Below are 15,201 nucleotides of genomic sequence, written 5' to 3' on the forward strand. Positions count from 1 at the left end.
GTTTAATTATTATTTTACTTATCTATAACATTTAGTTTTTTAGTTATGAGTTATTTTGCAATAAATCAATATTGTACATTTATGTTTTCAGTTCATTGTTTGTTTGCTTTTGTTTTGTATTGTTGTCTAGTGCTTGGCTGTTATTGCCCTTTTTGGCTGTTGTCAAGCACTTTAATAAATGAATTGAATTGAATTACTATTACTATTTTGCAGACCTTGCAGTAAAGTAAATTGTTACCAATGTTTAGGGGAGAACCTACTGGTTCCTTGTTAAAGTTATTCAGATAGGCTATTTAACAACGTCATTATACCTAATCCACACAAAGAATTTAACTAGGGTCACAGTCATCTATTATCACAACCGTTTAAACCCGAAAGATTTGTACGCAGTTGTGCTAAACGGTTAACACATTATGTCAGTCTAAAATTTGTATCTGAACAAATATTTTTAAGTAGTTTGGTACTCTGAATGAATTAATTAATTCAGTTATTCTGTTACGACTCGTACCATCTCACTCTTGGTCTGCTCATATACGTCTTTTTTGTTATGCTTTTACGTTTGGCATTATTTGTTCTTCAGTATTCTTACCCTTTATTTCATCTTATGAAACTTGTACCCCCTTCCATTTAGAAGTGTCTTGTTTAAAGTTTTACTAAACATATTTCTGTGTTACTGTCCACAAGTGATAGATGGCAATACTTGTCTCTCAATATACTTGCTTGAAATTGAAGCCAGTGTTCCTTTACTAATCAATCTTGCAGTATTGGGGTTTCAATATTTATATAATCCGGACCCCCCCCCCCCCCCCCCCCCGTCACTGTTCTCTATATAAGGCGGGAGTATTACTTTCGCATATCCTCTGAACCTGATATTGCCAGGCCCACTCCAGAATATTGGCAATCTTGCAAATAAACCTAGAAATCAGATTACTTCCAAAATTGTTTGGGAACACGCACATTTTGCTGCGAGGTTAGGTTGGGGTTGTCTGGTGATAAAGTGTTTGTGCAAAATAGGAATAAGAATAGATTCCGAAACCTCCGAAGTGGAGATTTATTATTTTGTTTCCTTTTTATGTACCTCGTGATTGAGAGATGACGTTGGATCACAAATGTTTTTCTTTAATGTATGAACAACATTTTACGTATTACAGTGTGTGTTGTAGTGTGAACGGGACATATTTTTGTACCTGAAAGATGATGAAAGTATTTATATAAAACTTAGTGATAACATTTTCTGTTTAAAGTTTTTATATTTTACCACTCCATCTTGATGGAACACGAATGATTTTAACCGTCCTGACTTTGTATTATTAACATAATTTCAGCTGACGGGTCTCTATACAAGCCGTCTTTAATTTTATTATTACGTATCACCATATCATCTTGTTGGGATAAGGATGAATCTTACTGAGTCAGAGGGATAGTTTTGACGTAAATACGTCTATATTTTCGGGTCAGTGTCATTCGGCAAAAAGTGAAACGAAAAAGTGTAACTGCATTGTTATGTTACCTTGGAAACGTCAATTGTTTACTCGGCATTATTGTTACCTAGCAAACGTCAATTGTTTACTCGGAATTATTGTTACCAAGGAAACGTCATCTGTTTACTTAGCATTGTTGTTACCTATAAAACATTTTATTACATTACCTTATATTACATTACCTTACCTTACCTTACCTTACATTTCATTACATTACATTACATTTAGCTACCACAGACCCATCTTAAGCGTAACTAATTCAAGTTAAATAAGCAAAGTCAATTGTAAAGCGGGTATAAAGGAAATATTTAGAATAAAGCCAATATATAAACTTCCTTTCCGTATAGACGTATTTAGTCTAATTCTCCGGAACCGTGGTTCCACTATCACTTTTTATTTATTAAAAATTAAATTTGATGGACGTAAGCTGTCACAGACGCTGACACGCCTTTAACCCAACAAACGAACATACAAAAACCATATAATTTTCGAAATATTTTCTCTGTTCAACTATAACCGCCATTTTACAAAATGGCGAGGCTCAACATTGAGGAAAATGCAGTTTACAACGTAAGTTAGTGTGCTATATTCTTCTTAGACCGTTACAGTACTGGTTTGGTGAACGTAATTATTTTCTTAATTACACTCTTCAGCAATCTTCTAGTGTAATATAACGAGTTTACGACCTGGAACAAACAATTTGCATTCATAAGCTAAAATAATGGGATGGTTTGATTTAATTAAGATGCTATTGTAATGTCATCTTTGAATTTTGATATTGAATTTGGCTTTCAAATTTACATCTTGCAAACTCTGAATGGATTTTATACAGAGTGTACACAAAAGAATGGTGCGGTTTCAAAAGTTAATAAAACATTTATTTCTCACCTTACACGGGCACAACATACACGTCAGCGGCGGCAAGTGTTCAAGTTTCTCATGCGTTAATTACAATCCTTCAATGTGTGCACCCTGGGTCACACGACACACATCCACACGGTAATCAAACTCATCCCAGACCCGGTATAGCATTTCCGCTGTAATGGCCTGCATTGCAAGCGTTATCCGATCATGAAGTTCATGGATGGACGTGGGCATTGGTGGTACATAAACGCTGTCTTTAACGAACCCCCAAAGAAAGAAATCGCACGGAGTAAGTTCTGGCGAACGGGGTGGCCAAGGGACACCTCAAAACGGAGCACACAGAAAGCCTTCTCCTGCTGCAACGCCATCTTTGAAACTGGCCCCGCGGCCACGCAGTAAGCATGAGAAGCGAACTGCTGGTAGCGCATGAGAAACTTGGACAGTTGCCGCCACTGACGGTGTCCGTGTAAGGTGAGAAATAATTTTTTTATTAACTTTTGAAACCGCACCGTTCTTTTGTGTATACTCTGTATAATGAAAATATTACACAAATACTGTGGGCCCATTTGCGTTTGTTACTAAAATAATAATTACCTTTAAATCCATTTCGTTGAGAATCGATATTTTAAATTTTGGCGGTAGAATATTTTAGAATAAATACTTTGCCCGAAGAAAATGTAACCTAGATGACTATCTTCTGGTTTGTTACGCCGTGTGGTCTGTTGGAAGTTTAACTATCTTCATTACCCTGATTATGGAGGCAGTAAGCACTTCTGAAACGTAGGGGTCTAATACCAGATTACACGATGCACCATCTCGGACTAGAGTTATCTTCATACTCTTAGCCTTGAGAACCTGAAATATTACAAATAAATGTTAGCCGTACTACTTAGTGCCATACTAGTTAACGTTTTTTTTGGGGGGGGGGAGAAAATTGTATTTTAATCTGTTCTAAAGGAATTTTATTCTGATTGAATAGCTAAGGCTCCTCATTAAGCATTCTGGTTGTTTGCTTCGCGACATCAACGCATTTATTTTCCAGTGGTTATCTCACACACATTCTTTTAGGCGTACTGTTGGAATTTACTTTAAAGCAGATAAGGTTGACTTTCACTCATGTAACTTTCATCCTTATATTAAATTGATGAATAATACCTTTATAACTGCTTAAATTATCAACATGATACCGGATTATGAGGTTGGCAATCGCCCACTTCTGGATTATATCGTCTTCAATACGTCCTCAGTACGAGCAGGACAACCCAGTTAATACGGGTTAGACGATTAGGGCCCAGTTCTTGGAAGGAGTGAGATTTCTCGTTTTATACTACAGTAAAACCTCTCTAAGTTGAACACTTGGGGTTCCAGGAAAATGTGTCCAACTTAAAGAGGTGTCCAAGATAGAGGGAAAGAGAATAATCAGATTGTCGTCTAATGACAATATAATATATTTACTTACATACACTAACTACTGTAGGCTTACTCGAATTAAGAATAAATGACGATAGTATTAATAATAATATTTTGAAGCACACTCCCATGCATTGCACATTACACCCCAGCCTCAATAACATTTTCTGAAGTTTATTCCACCAATTTTCGCTTCCTCATCGCAAAAAGAAAAATTCAGTTTCTGTTAACACAGTCTGAACTCGAATGCAAGCACAGTACTGACGGAGTTAAAACTGTAGTCCAGTTAAGGGTTCAGCAAAAGAATATTTAAACACTTGCAATGCATTCCAATGATGGGTTCAATGTCCATAAGATAATCCTCCAGAGAGGAGGCATTCATCAGTCAGAAATTCAAAATAACAAAATATGTAACTGAAAAAGTTTCCCTGAAAAGCATCGAAGTTAAGTGCATGAACCTGTCCAACTTACAGCAAAAGGGGTATTCAAGTTTCAGGATAAAGAGGTGTCCAAGATATAGGGTATTGTGGACATATAAAATTATAGGATATTCTCCGGTTGCAATTAAAAGTGTCCTATACAAAGGGGTGTCCAGGATATAGAGGTGTCCTACTTGATGACGGAAAAATAGTGCTCAGAGAAGATGGGTGTCTTCTGGGTTGTTGCTGTTGTGGTATGGTAGAAGTTTGCAGACGTTTCAGAGGTCCTTGCTGCCTCCATCATCAGGGCGATGGTAGAGGCATTAAGGACCTCAGAAACGTCTGTAAGCTCCTACCAGACTACACGGCGCAACAACCCAGAAGACAGCCATCTTCAGACTCACCGCCGTGAAAATCTCAAATTCTAAATATTGTTCAAAAGTTTGTAAGAGGTATAGGAATTTAAGAGACGCAGATGACTATAATGAATGCTAACTACTGGTTACGCAAAGTGTTACAGGGTTATTGATTGTTTTTGGACTGTAGTGACCACCAGTGAAATATGAAATTTTAAGAAATTGGTCTCTTTTCACATCTCGGAGTTCTGTCGCCTGAGTATTTAACACGTGGTTTTCAATCTCATAAGAAAATTTGTAGGAATGCCAAAATTTAGGCTGAACGTATTGAAAGTATATTTAATAACTTACACAGCATAATAATTGTTAAAATTTATTTAAACGTGTTTATTTTGTGTTTATAACGATGAAAATTGTGCTTAAATTCTAAAATTTAACAACTGTATTGTATATCGCCAATTTTCTAAATACTTAATATCTGGGTGGAGGTAAATATTTAAATATTTCTTGCCTCTTGTAAGCAAATTGCTTCTTCGGTAATCGAAACTTTATTGCTACACGTGATACCACATAAAAAGCCGATATGTTTTCGAATTCACATGCTTATGTACACAGAAGACTTTCAACATGGTGTCTACGCCTGTGTGTTGTATAGTCCGTTGCTGCACTCATATAACTACTCTGATATTGCATAGAGCAGTGTACGGGCTTGTATGAGTCATTCACATATGGGCAGAGTGTAGTTAGGGGCGAGTTTATAAGCTTGTTTGTGGTAAATGAATTTTGTTTTATTGGATGCAATTTAGTTCCGAACTAAAAGTACAGATTGCGTCCGCAACTGTATGACTAAGTCATAATGAAAGAGTCAAATGATGTACCATCTATCCGCGCAGTTAGGCCACCCTTTGAAACATCTCATACGGAATTCAGTGACCCAGGCAAACGTTCTACACATCTTTACTTAACAATAAAGACAAATGTTGCAGATCTTTGTTATAGGACTATTTCAGAGCATAACCACTTTGTACTCTGGCGTTCAATAACAGCGGTTAACAATAAAGAAATAAAAGTAGAGAGGGAGAGAGAGAGAGGTGAGAATATAAGGAAGGAAACGTCAATAAATAAATTATCGAATAAAAATAACCGAGAAGTTTTCATTCCGTCTGTCGACTTAATCACTACCTTTCGTTTCTCGTACTGTATTCACAATCTTGGGTTAAATGAAATTTGTGGGTGTTGAGTATGTTAAATTCAGACCCCGGAAACTAACATATTTTGAGTTTATATTTTGTGTGAACTTACGTCATTGTGGTTAGTGATGGCTAATAATTAGAGCAGAAATTATAAACGTGGAGTCCACAATCCCTTATGTTGCAGTTAAAATTGAAAATTAAATTAAAACAATAAAGTGTTTTTGTTCAATATAATATATATGTAGAATCCATGAATAGTGCCACAGAATGAGCATGTTTACCAAGTACATATATTTTACTAAGAGGATCTCAGTAAAGATGTTTGTTTTTGTAAACTTTTTGCATTAATTAATTTGGTTCCTTTTTGATTCAAGCTAGGTAATTTGGAGCAGAATGCTCAAATAATTGTTTTCCCACCCACTCACTTGTATGTTTTAATTCGTCTTTTGGTTTTGTAATAACAGACATGCGACATTTAGTGCCTCCGAGGCATGAGTGGGGAATTTCGAAACGACACGTAACTTGAAAGGAATGGTTTCACCGTAATTAATGTTGCTTCCTGCCACCTTCTTCTTTATTTCTGCTGGTCGTAAATTAAACACCTGCTATAGTATCCCTAGCTGTGCCTTGGAGGCTTGGTAGATGGCAGGTTTACGTTTTTTCTGTAAGGAAATTGGGTCCCTTCTGTGGTATGGTAATTAATTTTCAGTCTAGATCAGAGACAATGCAAGGGAATCTCCAGTCGCCTGTGAATTTCAGTCACTGCCTCTGCTGTTGACCTAACATTCTCCTAATTCCAATTATAGAGGCATGAACCGTTAGTGGGAGAGATGCTGGTGTGTTTACCGACCACACTGTGCAAAAATTTTTTTTTTACTTCGTTAAACAAATTGTGGTTAATAATTTTAATTTTGATTTATATGGACGACAACATAAATGTCATAAACAAGAATACGAGAATGCTGTTGGACGATAATAAGTAGGGTGGTTCATAAATCGACACTGAAAGATACCAGGCCAATTTTGATTCATCGATTATTCGATCTGTCGTGTTTTCAGTTATTTAATTCCGTTATTTCAGGCACAGATATTTATGGCATTGAATGAAACTGGTAATTAATGGTAGTGAGTATGTGGGACTGTACAAATATAATAACGCCCTGATAATGTAGGCAGCAAGGACCTCTGAATCCATGTAAACGTCTGTCAGACTGCATGGCGCTTCAAGTCAGAGTGCAGCCATATTCGTTCCTTATTTTATTTGGACTACACTCTTCAAGTGTCAGTATTGCAAACATGAACGAGGATTGTGCTGCATAGGCGTTCGTAGATAAACAGTGAATACCAATTAAGATGTTAGTATAACTACTGACCAAGAGTGGATATTGCATGGTGTTATCCTTTACTAATTCTTACTGATTACAGATTAGGCAAAGTAATGCCTTTACCAATATAAAAATCAGTTTTCCGTGTCCCATTAGTCGTCGTATTCTTCGCTCTGTAGGGTATTCTATCCTGTCGTCTTTCATTATGTCAGTATGGTGTTTTATGTCTTCCTGCATGTCGCATTGTTACCCACTCACACGTATCCATTTTTATGTTTTTAATCGTGTGAACATGATTTCCTTATTTCCGCCTCATACATCTATCTTCTGTCAGCCCACTTCCAACGTCTCAGACATGTACCTTATTACGGATGTAGGCAATATTTTGTAAAATTCTATGATGTTCATTGTGCCTAATCTTGTTTTCTTATTGCTAACATTCATTGTTTTGAAATTGTGACACCATTTCAGTTAGCAGTGGAAAGCTTTTGAGTTTGATACAGCATTATTTTTAAAAGGACAATTACCTAATAATTTACGTACGTAAACTGTTCTCTTAATGCCTGTTTCTTATATGGTCTGTAATTAAGGACCGTTTTGTAATTCTGTTTGAATTCATTTCAATTTCGTCTTTGCATTTATTAGAATTGTATCCGTGTATGGACAGCGAATATCTTTATATAATCTGAAAGAGTATGCACACATGTGACTTAGATTTCTGTTTAATCACAGTTTTTAAAACTGGATTTCGTTTTGATCTATGGAGTTTTACGGAAGAAAGATTTTACATGAAGGGCGACTTGTTTCTCACCTTTACGTTAGGATCCAGCCCAGCACTCACGGACGTCGTATGAACTTCAGATCACACTTTTCTGGATCGTAATTAGTTTACACTCTCTACCTTTTGATCATTTCCGTTTGTTTGTAAGCACTGATGTTATTTCTTTTGTGAATTAACTTGTCCTAGCAGTGAAAATTGTTTTCCGACCTATCACGAATCGCGCAATCTTCGACTTCTCCAGCCTCGCAGAGATAAACTTTCTGTAACTTGGTACAAAATTAACTTATCTCTACCAACCCTGGAAGTTGTGTTAATAACGACATTACTGGCAGAACCCACAGAGAGCTTCTTTCAGTAGCTGTAACCTAAGCCTGTTGTGAGACGTACTCACTCGATTTTCTGGCGTAATGGATGCTACTTATTGTCAGTATCTCGTATTGTTTTACATGGCGCGGTCTGATGTGGTGCTTCCGTACAAAGGGCAAATCTCTTGAACTGCGGGGAGTCTGCATAATTAGCTCCGAGTCAGAATCTGATGATATCAGACACATGGCTTTACTGTTGTACGTATAAGTTACTGTTAATGTAGTAGTAGGATGGAGGCAGCAAGGACCTCTGAAACGTCGGTAAACTTCTACCAGACTACACGGCGCAACAACTCAAAGGACAGTCATCTTCAGTAATAATAGTATATTGAGTCTAAGAAGAAGGAATTGTTTAATTTCTAAGGTTTTATTTCAATACACTTCAAAGTACGTAAGATGTCGCTCAATCTCATTACGTTTCCGTCTTTTGAAGTCTTGCTGTCGAGGTGTGTGCGTCTCCACTGGTTCAAGTAGGTACATAAATGTTGTAAACGTTAGGCAAGTCATGCTTTGAAACTAGGTGTTAATACCATGTCATTGGATTCCGCCATATTTGTTATCCACCTTTATCCGAACTTTTGAAATAGCGACAACATTAGAGCCATTCATTACAGCATTTTCTGCAGTAAGATTTCTCTGAAAATCTGATTTTATGAAGTTTTAGGAATTATCTAGTTAGCAGGTTGCAAGTAATGCGAAATATTTTAGTGTGGCGACGAAAACAGGTGGTCATTAAAAATTTCACATGTGAAAATTGCGTGATAGCTTGTACCTATTTATAGGCCCCGATATTAAAATGAGAGTTGTTTAGTGCGTTACATCAATACGGCGTGCTATAACTCCGTTGTAATTTGTGTAAACAGGCAGTATTTCAAGTCGAATGAACCGCTATAAAGAAGTTGACAACATTAATAGAAGCTGTTATATGTTAAAAAACGTATGTGTGATTTATTGAGATGCCTCATAAGAATCAGAGCCCGTACCTCGAAGAAAATGCAGTGTGTCTCCATTACAAAGGTCATCTGATTAATGTTTTTTTAAGGAATAACCTTACAAATACACTATGTGGGCAGAATGCAGTTTTAATGATTGCTAAATTAGGTGGTACATACAGTTACCATTTGACTTAGGAATGTAACACACGTTACTGTGCTGTTAGATTTGTGTGCGAACTGTAGGAAAGGAATGTCGTGAAAAGGACAGGTGGCAGTTTCAAGTAGGTAACTATCATGGCCACGACTGGCCTGCAAGTAAAGTCTTCATGAAATATTCGAGGTTGTGTGTTATTCCACGAGCAAATACTTTAGAGCAGCAGTGGCGCAGGGTACAGCAGCGCAGAACTTTGGGTAAGAACTCCAGTAATAAAAAGCAAAACCGTAGATAGAATGAACGTAATGGAGGTAAAGAAGAAGAAGAACGTGGTTAAGATGAACGAGAGAGATACGAATGGTTATAAAAATTTCGTTATGGGATAAAATGGAAATGACATGTGAAGAGTCAAGGAGTGTTGTGTGCGGTTTTACGTCTTGTGCCGTTTTTGCATTGTGTCGTGGTAGCTGTTCCTGATATTTGCAGAGCCGAGGATGACGTCTGGAGGCTGTGGGGAAGACTCCAGCTGACGCCAATCTTGTTTATTTGATAACTCGTGGGACCTGGATGGCGAGAACATGGACCTGGCACTGTTTATGGCACTGTCCAGCGTCCAACTGGGAACCAGTCTCATGAGACGGCGTACGTCGCTTGCAGCCCCCGTCTGTCGGAAGTAGCGAAATGCGGAAAACGCCATTTGCTTTATACACAGCATTGCTTGTCAGCAGGATTATTTACTTCACGCGTTGTAAAGAGCCTGTCTAATTGTAAGTTGATGATATTAAACCGACAACTCACTTCATTTATTAAAGCGCTTGAGAACTATAAGAATAAATTTCAGGCAAGTACTGAAAATGATAAAAATAAATAAACCGAAATACGTGAGAGAAAGTAAAAAATATATAAATAATATTCTGCGATACCATAGCTGCGCGCAATTCTAGAACAGTGGCCAGCTGTGCCGGTCTCAGTGCCCATGTGGGATGTGGGCAGTGGGCATCGGTCTCTCGGACACTGGGATTGTGTGTTCGAATTCCGCCCAAGGCATGCGTCTTTCTGTGTTGTGCTGTCATGTACAGGCAGAGGCCTTGCGATTGACTGATACCCCGTCCAAGGACTCCTCTAACTAGATTGAGAAACCACTCATATACGAGTTGGCCAATACCCGTCAAAGAACGTAGAACTGCGGGTTGAGTAAGTGTCCAGGTGTGTAACATCGCGGTCGTCTAAAACAGAAGTTCTAGTGTCGCGGCTGGTCGATATATTTTGTGTGGCTCACGTACATTTTTTGTAACATAATGTAACTGTGTATGATGAAAAATTCTTACGTTACATGAGAAAATTCCTTTTGTTAATGTTGTCAGTATTTCGCTGTGAACAGCTGCTCAGCGTAATGAAGAAAGTGAAATCAAGAATTAGGACGCCTCTCGCTGATTTCGGATGGACTGTGAATGTCAAAAAAAGAAAATAAACCTCATACAGAATGATTACTCAAGTAAAAATAGTGTACTCGTTGGAAATTAAATATTCCCTCAAGTTACAAATAATGCCTTCTGTGATATTATTATTATTATTAAAACCACAGGCTAATAATTATATCAGGAACAGTATAATGAGCCTATAGGTTTGGGGTGGAGTTATGGTTGGCGGATTTCATATAATTCTCTAGTAATTCTGTGGCAGTTACTGGTATAAATATATTCCTGTAACGATTGGATTTGCTGCTATGGAAAAACGGTATATAATGGAATTAAAACTAATATCATAGGAACGTTTGCTGTTCGTAGCGATGTTTTCCAACTTAAGCAGATTTATTTATCATTTCATTTAAGATCTACAGATTATCTGACCAGCTTCGCCCTGCGTCATTTGCTTCATCATAATGATGCTCCTATTGTATAAATGTAAATATTCTGTCAGAATGTCATTCTGTCTCAAACGTTCTGCACACTTTTATCGCCCTTTCTCTGCTTATTTATATTTCAACGCATGTGCAATATTGGCACACACAGAACTAAAATGTTCTCTGACGTCTATAACATAGAGCCCTAAGCAGAATTGTTCCACTCGAGGAACCCAGTGGGGAAATAAAAATCTTCGATTTGCCCTTTGACTTCGCACTATAATCAAGAACATCAGATCAGGAACTCTAAGAACAAAAGATAGAAATGAAATTACGTTTAAACACTTCGCTCCCACGTCCAAGCCCCCCCCCCCCCCCCCCTCTCTCATACACACACGGCTCAATATTTTGTGTTACTTCATTCTAGGACGATTGCTTGCTTGGCTACAGGCCTGCAAAAAATTTGTGGTTACAGAATTTCTTAGCAACTTCCTGTTTTAAATTCTAATTTTTTAAAAATATTCTCACAGCTGAATACAAATAATATTAATATTTATAATAATTATATGTTTTTTGTGTATGTAGTATCACAACACTATCACCATCTTACAAATGAAATAATAGTTGCACTGTGTTCAAACTGAGGTCAAAAATAATAATATTGCAATTTTAGGGGCGCTATTATTTATAGAACAAAATCTTTATCTCATAGACGGTTAATTGTAGAGAAAGTAGTAGTTGTTGATTAACAATATTAATTTAAGATTTTGAAACATGATACGTACTATTATAAATAGAATCTTACAATGTAAATTTAACTACCACAGCGAGATTCCTTTTAATATGTTACTTACTTTAATCAACATTAATATTGATTTTATTCCTTCCATTATTTATTTTTTCTGTTTAAATATCTGTTCTTAATAAAGCTCTCTCTTTCTGTAATTTTTTGGATTGCGTAACCAATTTCTAACTTCCATTTTTGTTTTACAATTAGTTTAATTATTTTCTGTTCTGTGTCTTGTACTAATTTATTCCACTGAGTTTCATCTTTATAATCATCTGGTGCCTCTTTACGTATTTTATCCTTCGCGTACGGGTTTCTATATATAATTCAATATTCGACTATATAGTAGACGTCACAGTGCACAAAATAACTCCACGTCACTGACAGACAAGATTGACGTGGGTTTAAATCAGATGTGGTTAGAACGTCCCTTTCATCCTACTAGTGACTGACAATTTACGACACAATCATACGATGGGTTCCTTAGTTATGAATGCAGCGAGCGACCAGCTATTCTCCAGATACGAAAACACATTGGAAAATAAAACAGATAATAATATTGATGTCTCATGAGTAAAGACGGAGAAACTTCAATATTAATTAAACACGAAGACTGGAGATGTTTAAGTTTGTTCGTATTTTATTTAAACCTCGTAACTTTTTATTTGTTTACATCTTTGTGCGTATTTCGTCTCTTATTTTTCGTTCTTTCGTTTATTAATTTTTGATGTCATTAATTCTTTATCCTCCCCTCACTACCAGATGAGTGTTGTTAACAAAACAGACAGAGAAACTCTAACAATGTTCCTTGTTCTTTCAGTTAAGTAGACGCTGTTTAACCAAACGCTTAAAACAGCTGTTCGTTTAATTATAAACGTGTTTATTGGTAGAGTAGTCTGCATGCATAGCAAACCTTTGTCTTTAATAATTTGTTGTCAGATTTTCGTTAAATGTGTAAATCTGTAATTATTTTTACATGATTCATGAAATTTAGTAACTTAGCTATTTGGAAAGAACTCTTAGAGCCCTAACTACTCGTAATATTTTAATTCTTTGGGCAAGGAAAGTAGTTGGAAGAACCAGATGTTATTAACTAAGAATAAGACACAAGAAGTTATTACGGATACAGTATTATTTTTATTGTGGGAATTCTAAAATTGCAGGGATCTCTAAATAGTATAAAACTGATGAACATTAATGGTGTGACTTAAGAATATGATCATGGTCATTACCATGACCAAATATCAGAAAGAAATATCTTATACCCGTAGAGTTACAATTACGGAGAAATGGTATTTGAATAATTAAATAAATTCAAATCAGAGTAGAGTAGGTATAGGCGCGATAGATTTTATAAATATTGTTGTTACTCAGCAAGATTCTAAAATTACAGTTCTAATAGTTATTCATATATCATTAAATGTGAAGTTGTTCATTTAGTAAACGCGTGACATCTGAATGATTATCGCTGAATGATTAACCGTTAATTTAATTAATATTTGAGTTGAGTTCATTTACAAATATAAGTTATTGTGAAAAAACACACCGAGACACCGATTTACGATTTATATACCGTTTAATAAGCAATTACAAGTAACGTACGTGTCGAAAAAGGCCAGTGGTTATCTGCATTAGAGCGCTGATGTTTGTTTAATAAGTAGGATGATGGTGTCGCCAGATCTCTTTCTCGCCACACAACCTTTGCCTTGGTTCGGATATACATTGAAGTCTTCTTCAAATGAATATTTTCCATAAAATATGCACAAATATCTGGATGAATTGAAACATATCGTAATGAAAATAAAATTAAAGTCCCTAGGCAAGGCCGTTATTGTAACGGTAATGCACCAAACCTCTTTTCAAAAAGTAACTAATTTCCAGTATGGTAGAAATAAGCAATGGATACCATCTGCTAAGTCCTCACCGCTGAGCGTCATGGTTTTCTAATTAATAATGTTTCATGTTCTGTGGATCCCAAGTTCGATTCTCGACTCGGAGGCCAACTATGTTTTCAAGCGTTTCCTCAACGCCTCGAACATGTAGTTTACTTAATGTTGGCTGCTTATAGCACCCGGGGTAATTTTTCTTTCTTACGAAACTCCCACACTCAAGTTTCCTCGAAAGCAACTGTGGGCAAACAAACGTACACTCCCTCTAAGAGGGAGTGGAACCGTCCGCGTTTTCTGCGCAGCTAAAGCACAGCGAGTGGTCACCGTTAAATAACGGAACTGCAGCTGGCGAGACACTTACAGCTCTAATAGGCTGTAAGTCATCATTACATTCGTATTGTTCGAGACAGCAGCCTCTTAACAGCAGTTGAGGAGTGTCGTAAAAGCGTCTGAACCTGGGATTCTAAATAAGGTTCATGAAGGTTGAGTACCAGGAGTTATGTAAATTTGTAACAGCCGGCTCAGACTCTTAAATGTCTGGGAAAATTAATTATTTCCTAAGAGAGTCGTAATTGTCACAAAATAAATTTAAATCACAACGAAACTAATTTCGTTCCATCTAGAGTAAACAAAACTTAAAAATATAATTGTTGACATTCGTAATACTTTTAAAACGGAATTGCTATGAGGTATAAGAACTCCTGTCACAGATTTCTAAACTTCATTCAAAGACGGTATTTGAACTGCATTCGCTGAGTGTGACTTGGAGTAAGGTGGTCGTTGTCTGTTTTCATGGAACTATCGAATCATAGCCTTGACAGGTTGCGGAAAACCACGAAAGAACCCAAGATAGCCGACATTTTTGCAGAGACACGAACACTTTCTCATCTGTAGGTCAGAGTTTAGTGTGTTGTATTGTGGTGGTAGAGACCTCGGGATGAGTTGATCTCCTATCCAGGACGTCCTACGATGCATCTAAAATACTAGTTATGTTATAATTAATTTTACATATTTATTTCTTTGCAGACAGTGTTTAAAACAAAATATAAATGTCTTGGATAAAATCATTTCCGTATAACTACAAGAAATATGTATTTTATTAAATGTTACGTGTAATTTTACTATGTGGAGAATATTTTATTTACATTTAACGCTTTAAAAACAAAGCAACTTAAGTAGGCCTACTATTTTGTATCTCAAAGAAAGGCCTAATACTTGTCGCACAGCCCGGAGCTTCGTTAACTGTAACAAACGTGTTATTGGTTAGTTAGTCCAGGTGCGGGGAGGGGATATGATAGCGCGTAAGTCGCTTCCTCTTCCCCTCTTACTGTGACATAGCTCAGGCTCGCTGATATTTCGCGTCGAGTATACCGTTCGTTCAATGGTTAGGGGCCGGGGG

The 15,201-nt window shown here is 36.7% G+C and overlaps 1 protein-coding gene and 2 long non-coding RNA genes across 8 annotated transcripts in view; 2 read left to right on the forward strand and 1 right to left on the reverse strand.

Moving 5' to 3' along the window:
- LOC110828453 (Krueppel-like factor 6) overlaps positions 1-15,201 on the forward strand; it is a 617,820-nt gene that overhangs the window by 385,379 nt on the left and 217,240 nt on the right. The window contains exon 1 of one of the 6 annotated variants that reach the window (XM_087347257.1): positions 1,998-2,051. The exons of the other annotated variants lie outside the window; for them this stretch is intronic. Within the exon in view, the coding sequence (XP_087203383.1) occupies positions 2,013-2,051 (39 nt within the window). The 5' untranslated portion in view covers positions 1,998-2,012. Of the gene's footprint in view, positions 1-1,997; positions 2,052-15,201 lie in introns of those variants that run through there. 6 annotated transcript variants of the gene reach the window in all.
- On the reverse strand, positions 2,044-2,447 carry LOC110828459 (uncharacterized). The gene is made up of 2 exons (XR_002542671.2): positions 2,370-2,447; positions 2,044-2,167 (listed from the first exon to the last, which is right to left on the reverse strand). It is a non-coding gene; the product is annotated as an uncharacterized LOC110828459 (long non-coding RNA).
- Positions 2,109-10,805, forward strand: LOC110828457 (uncharacterized). The gene is made up of 3 exons (XR_002542669.2): positions 2,109-2,816; positions 9,770-10,050; positions 10,648-10,805. It is a non-coding gene; the product is annotated as an uncharacterized LOC110828457 (long non-coding RNA).

The sequence above is a fragment of the Zootermopsis nevadensis genome, unplaced genomic scaffold (genome assembly GCF_977971745.1).
Source record: "Zootermopsis nevadensis isolate Lab colony 2312 unplaced genomic scaffold, Znev_1.0 Znev_ptg000011l, whole genome shotgun sequence".
NCBI classification, from domain to species: Eukaryota; Metazoa; Arthropoda; class Insecta; order Blattodea; family Termopsidae; genus Zootermopsis; species Zootermopsis nevadensis.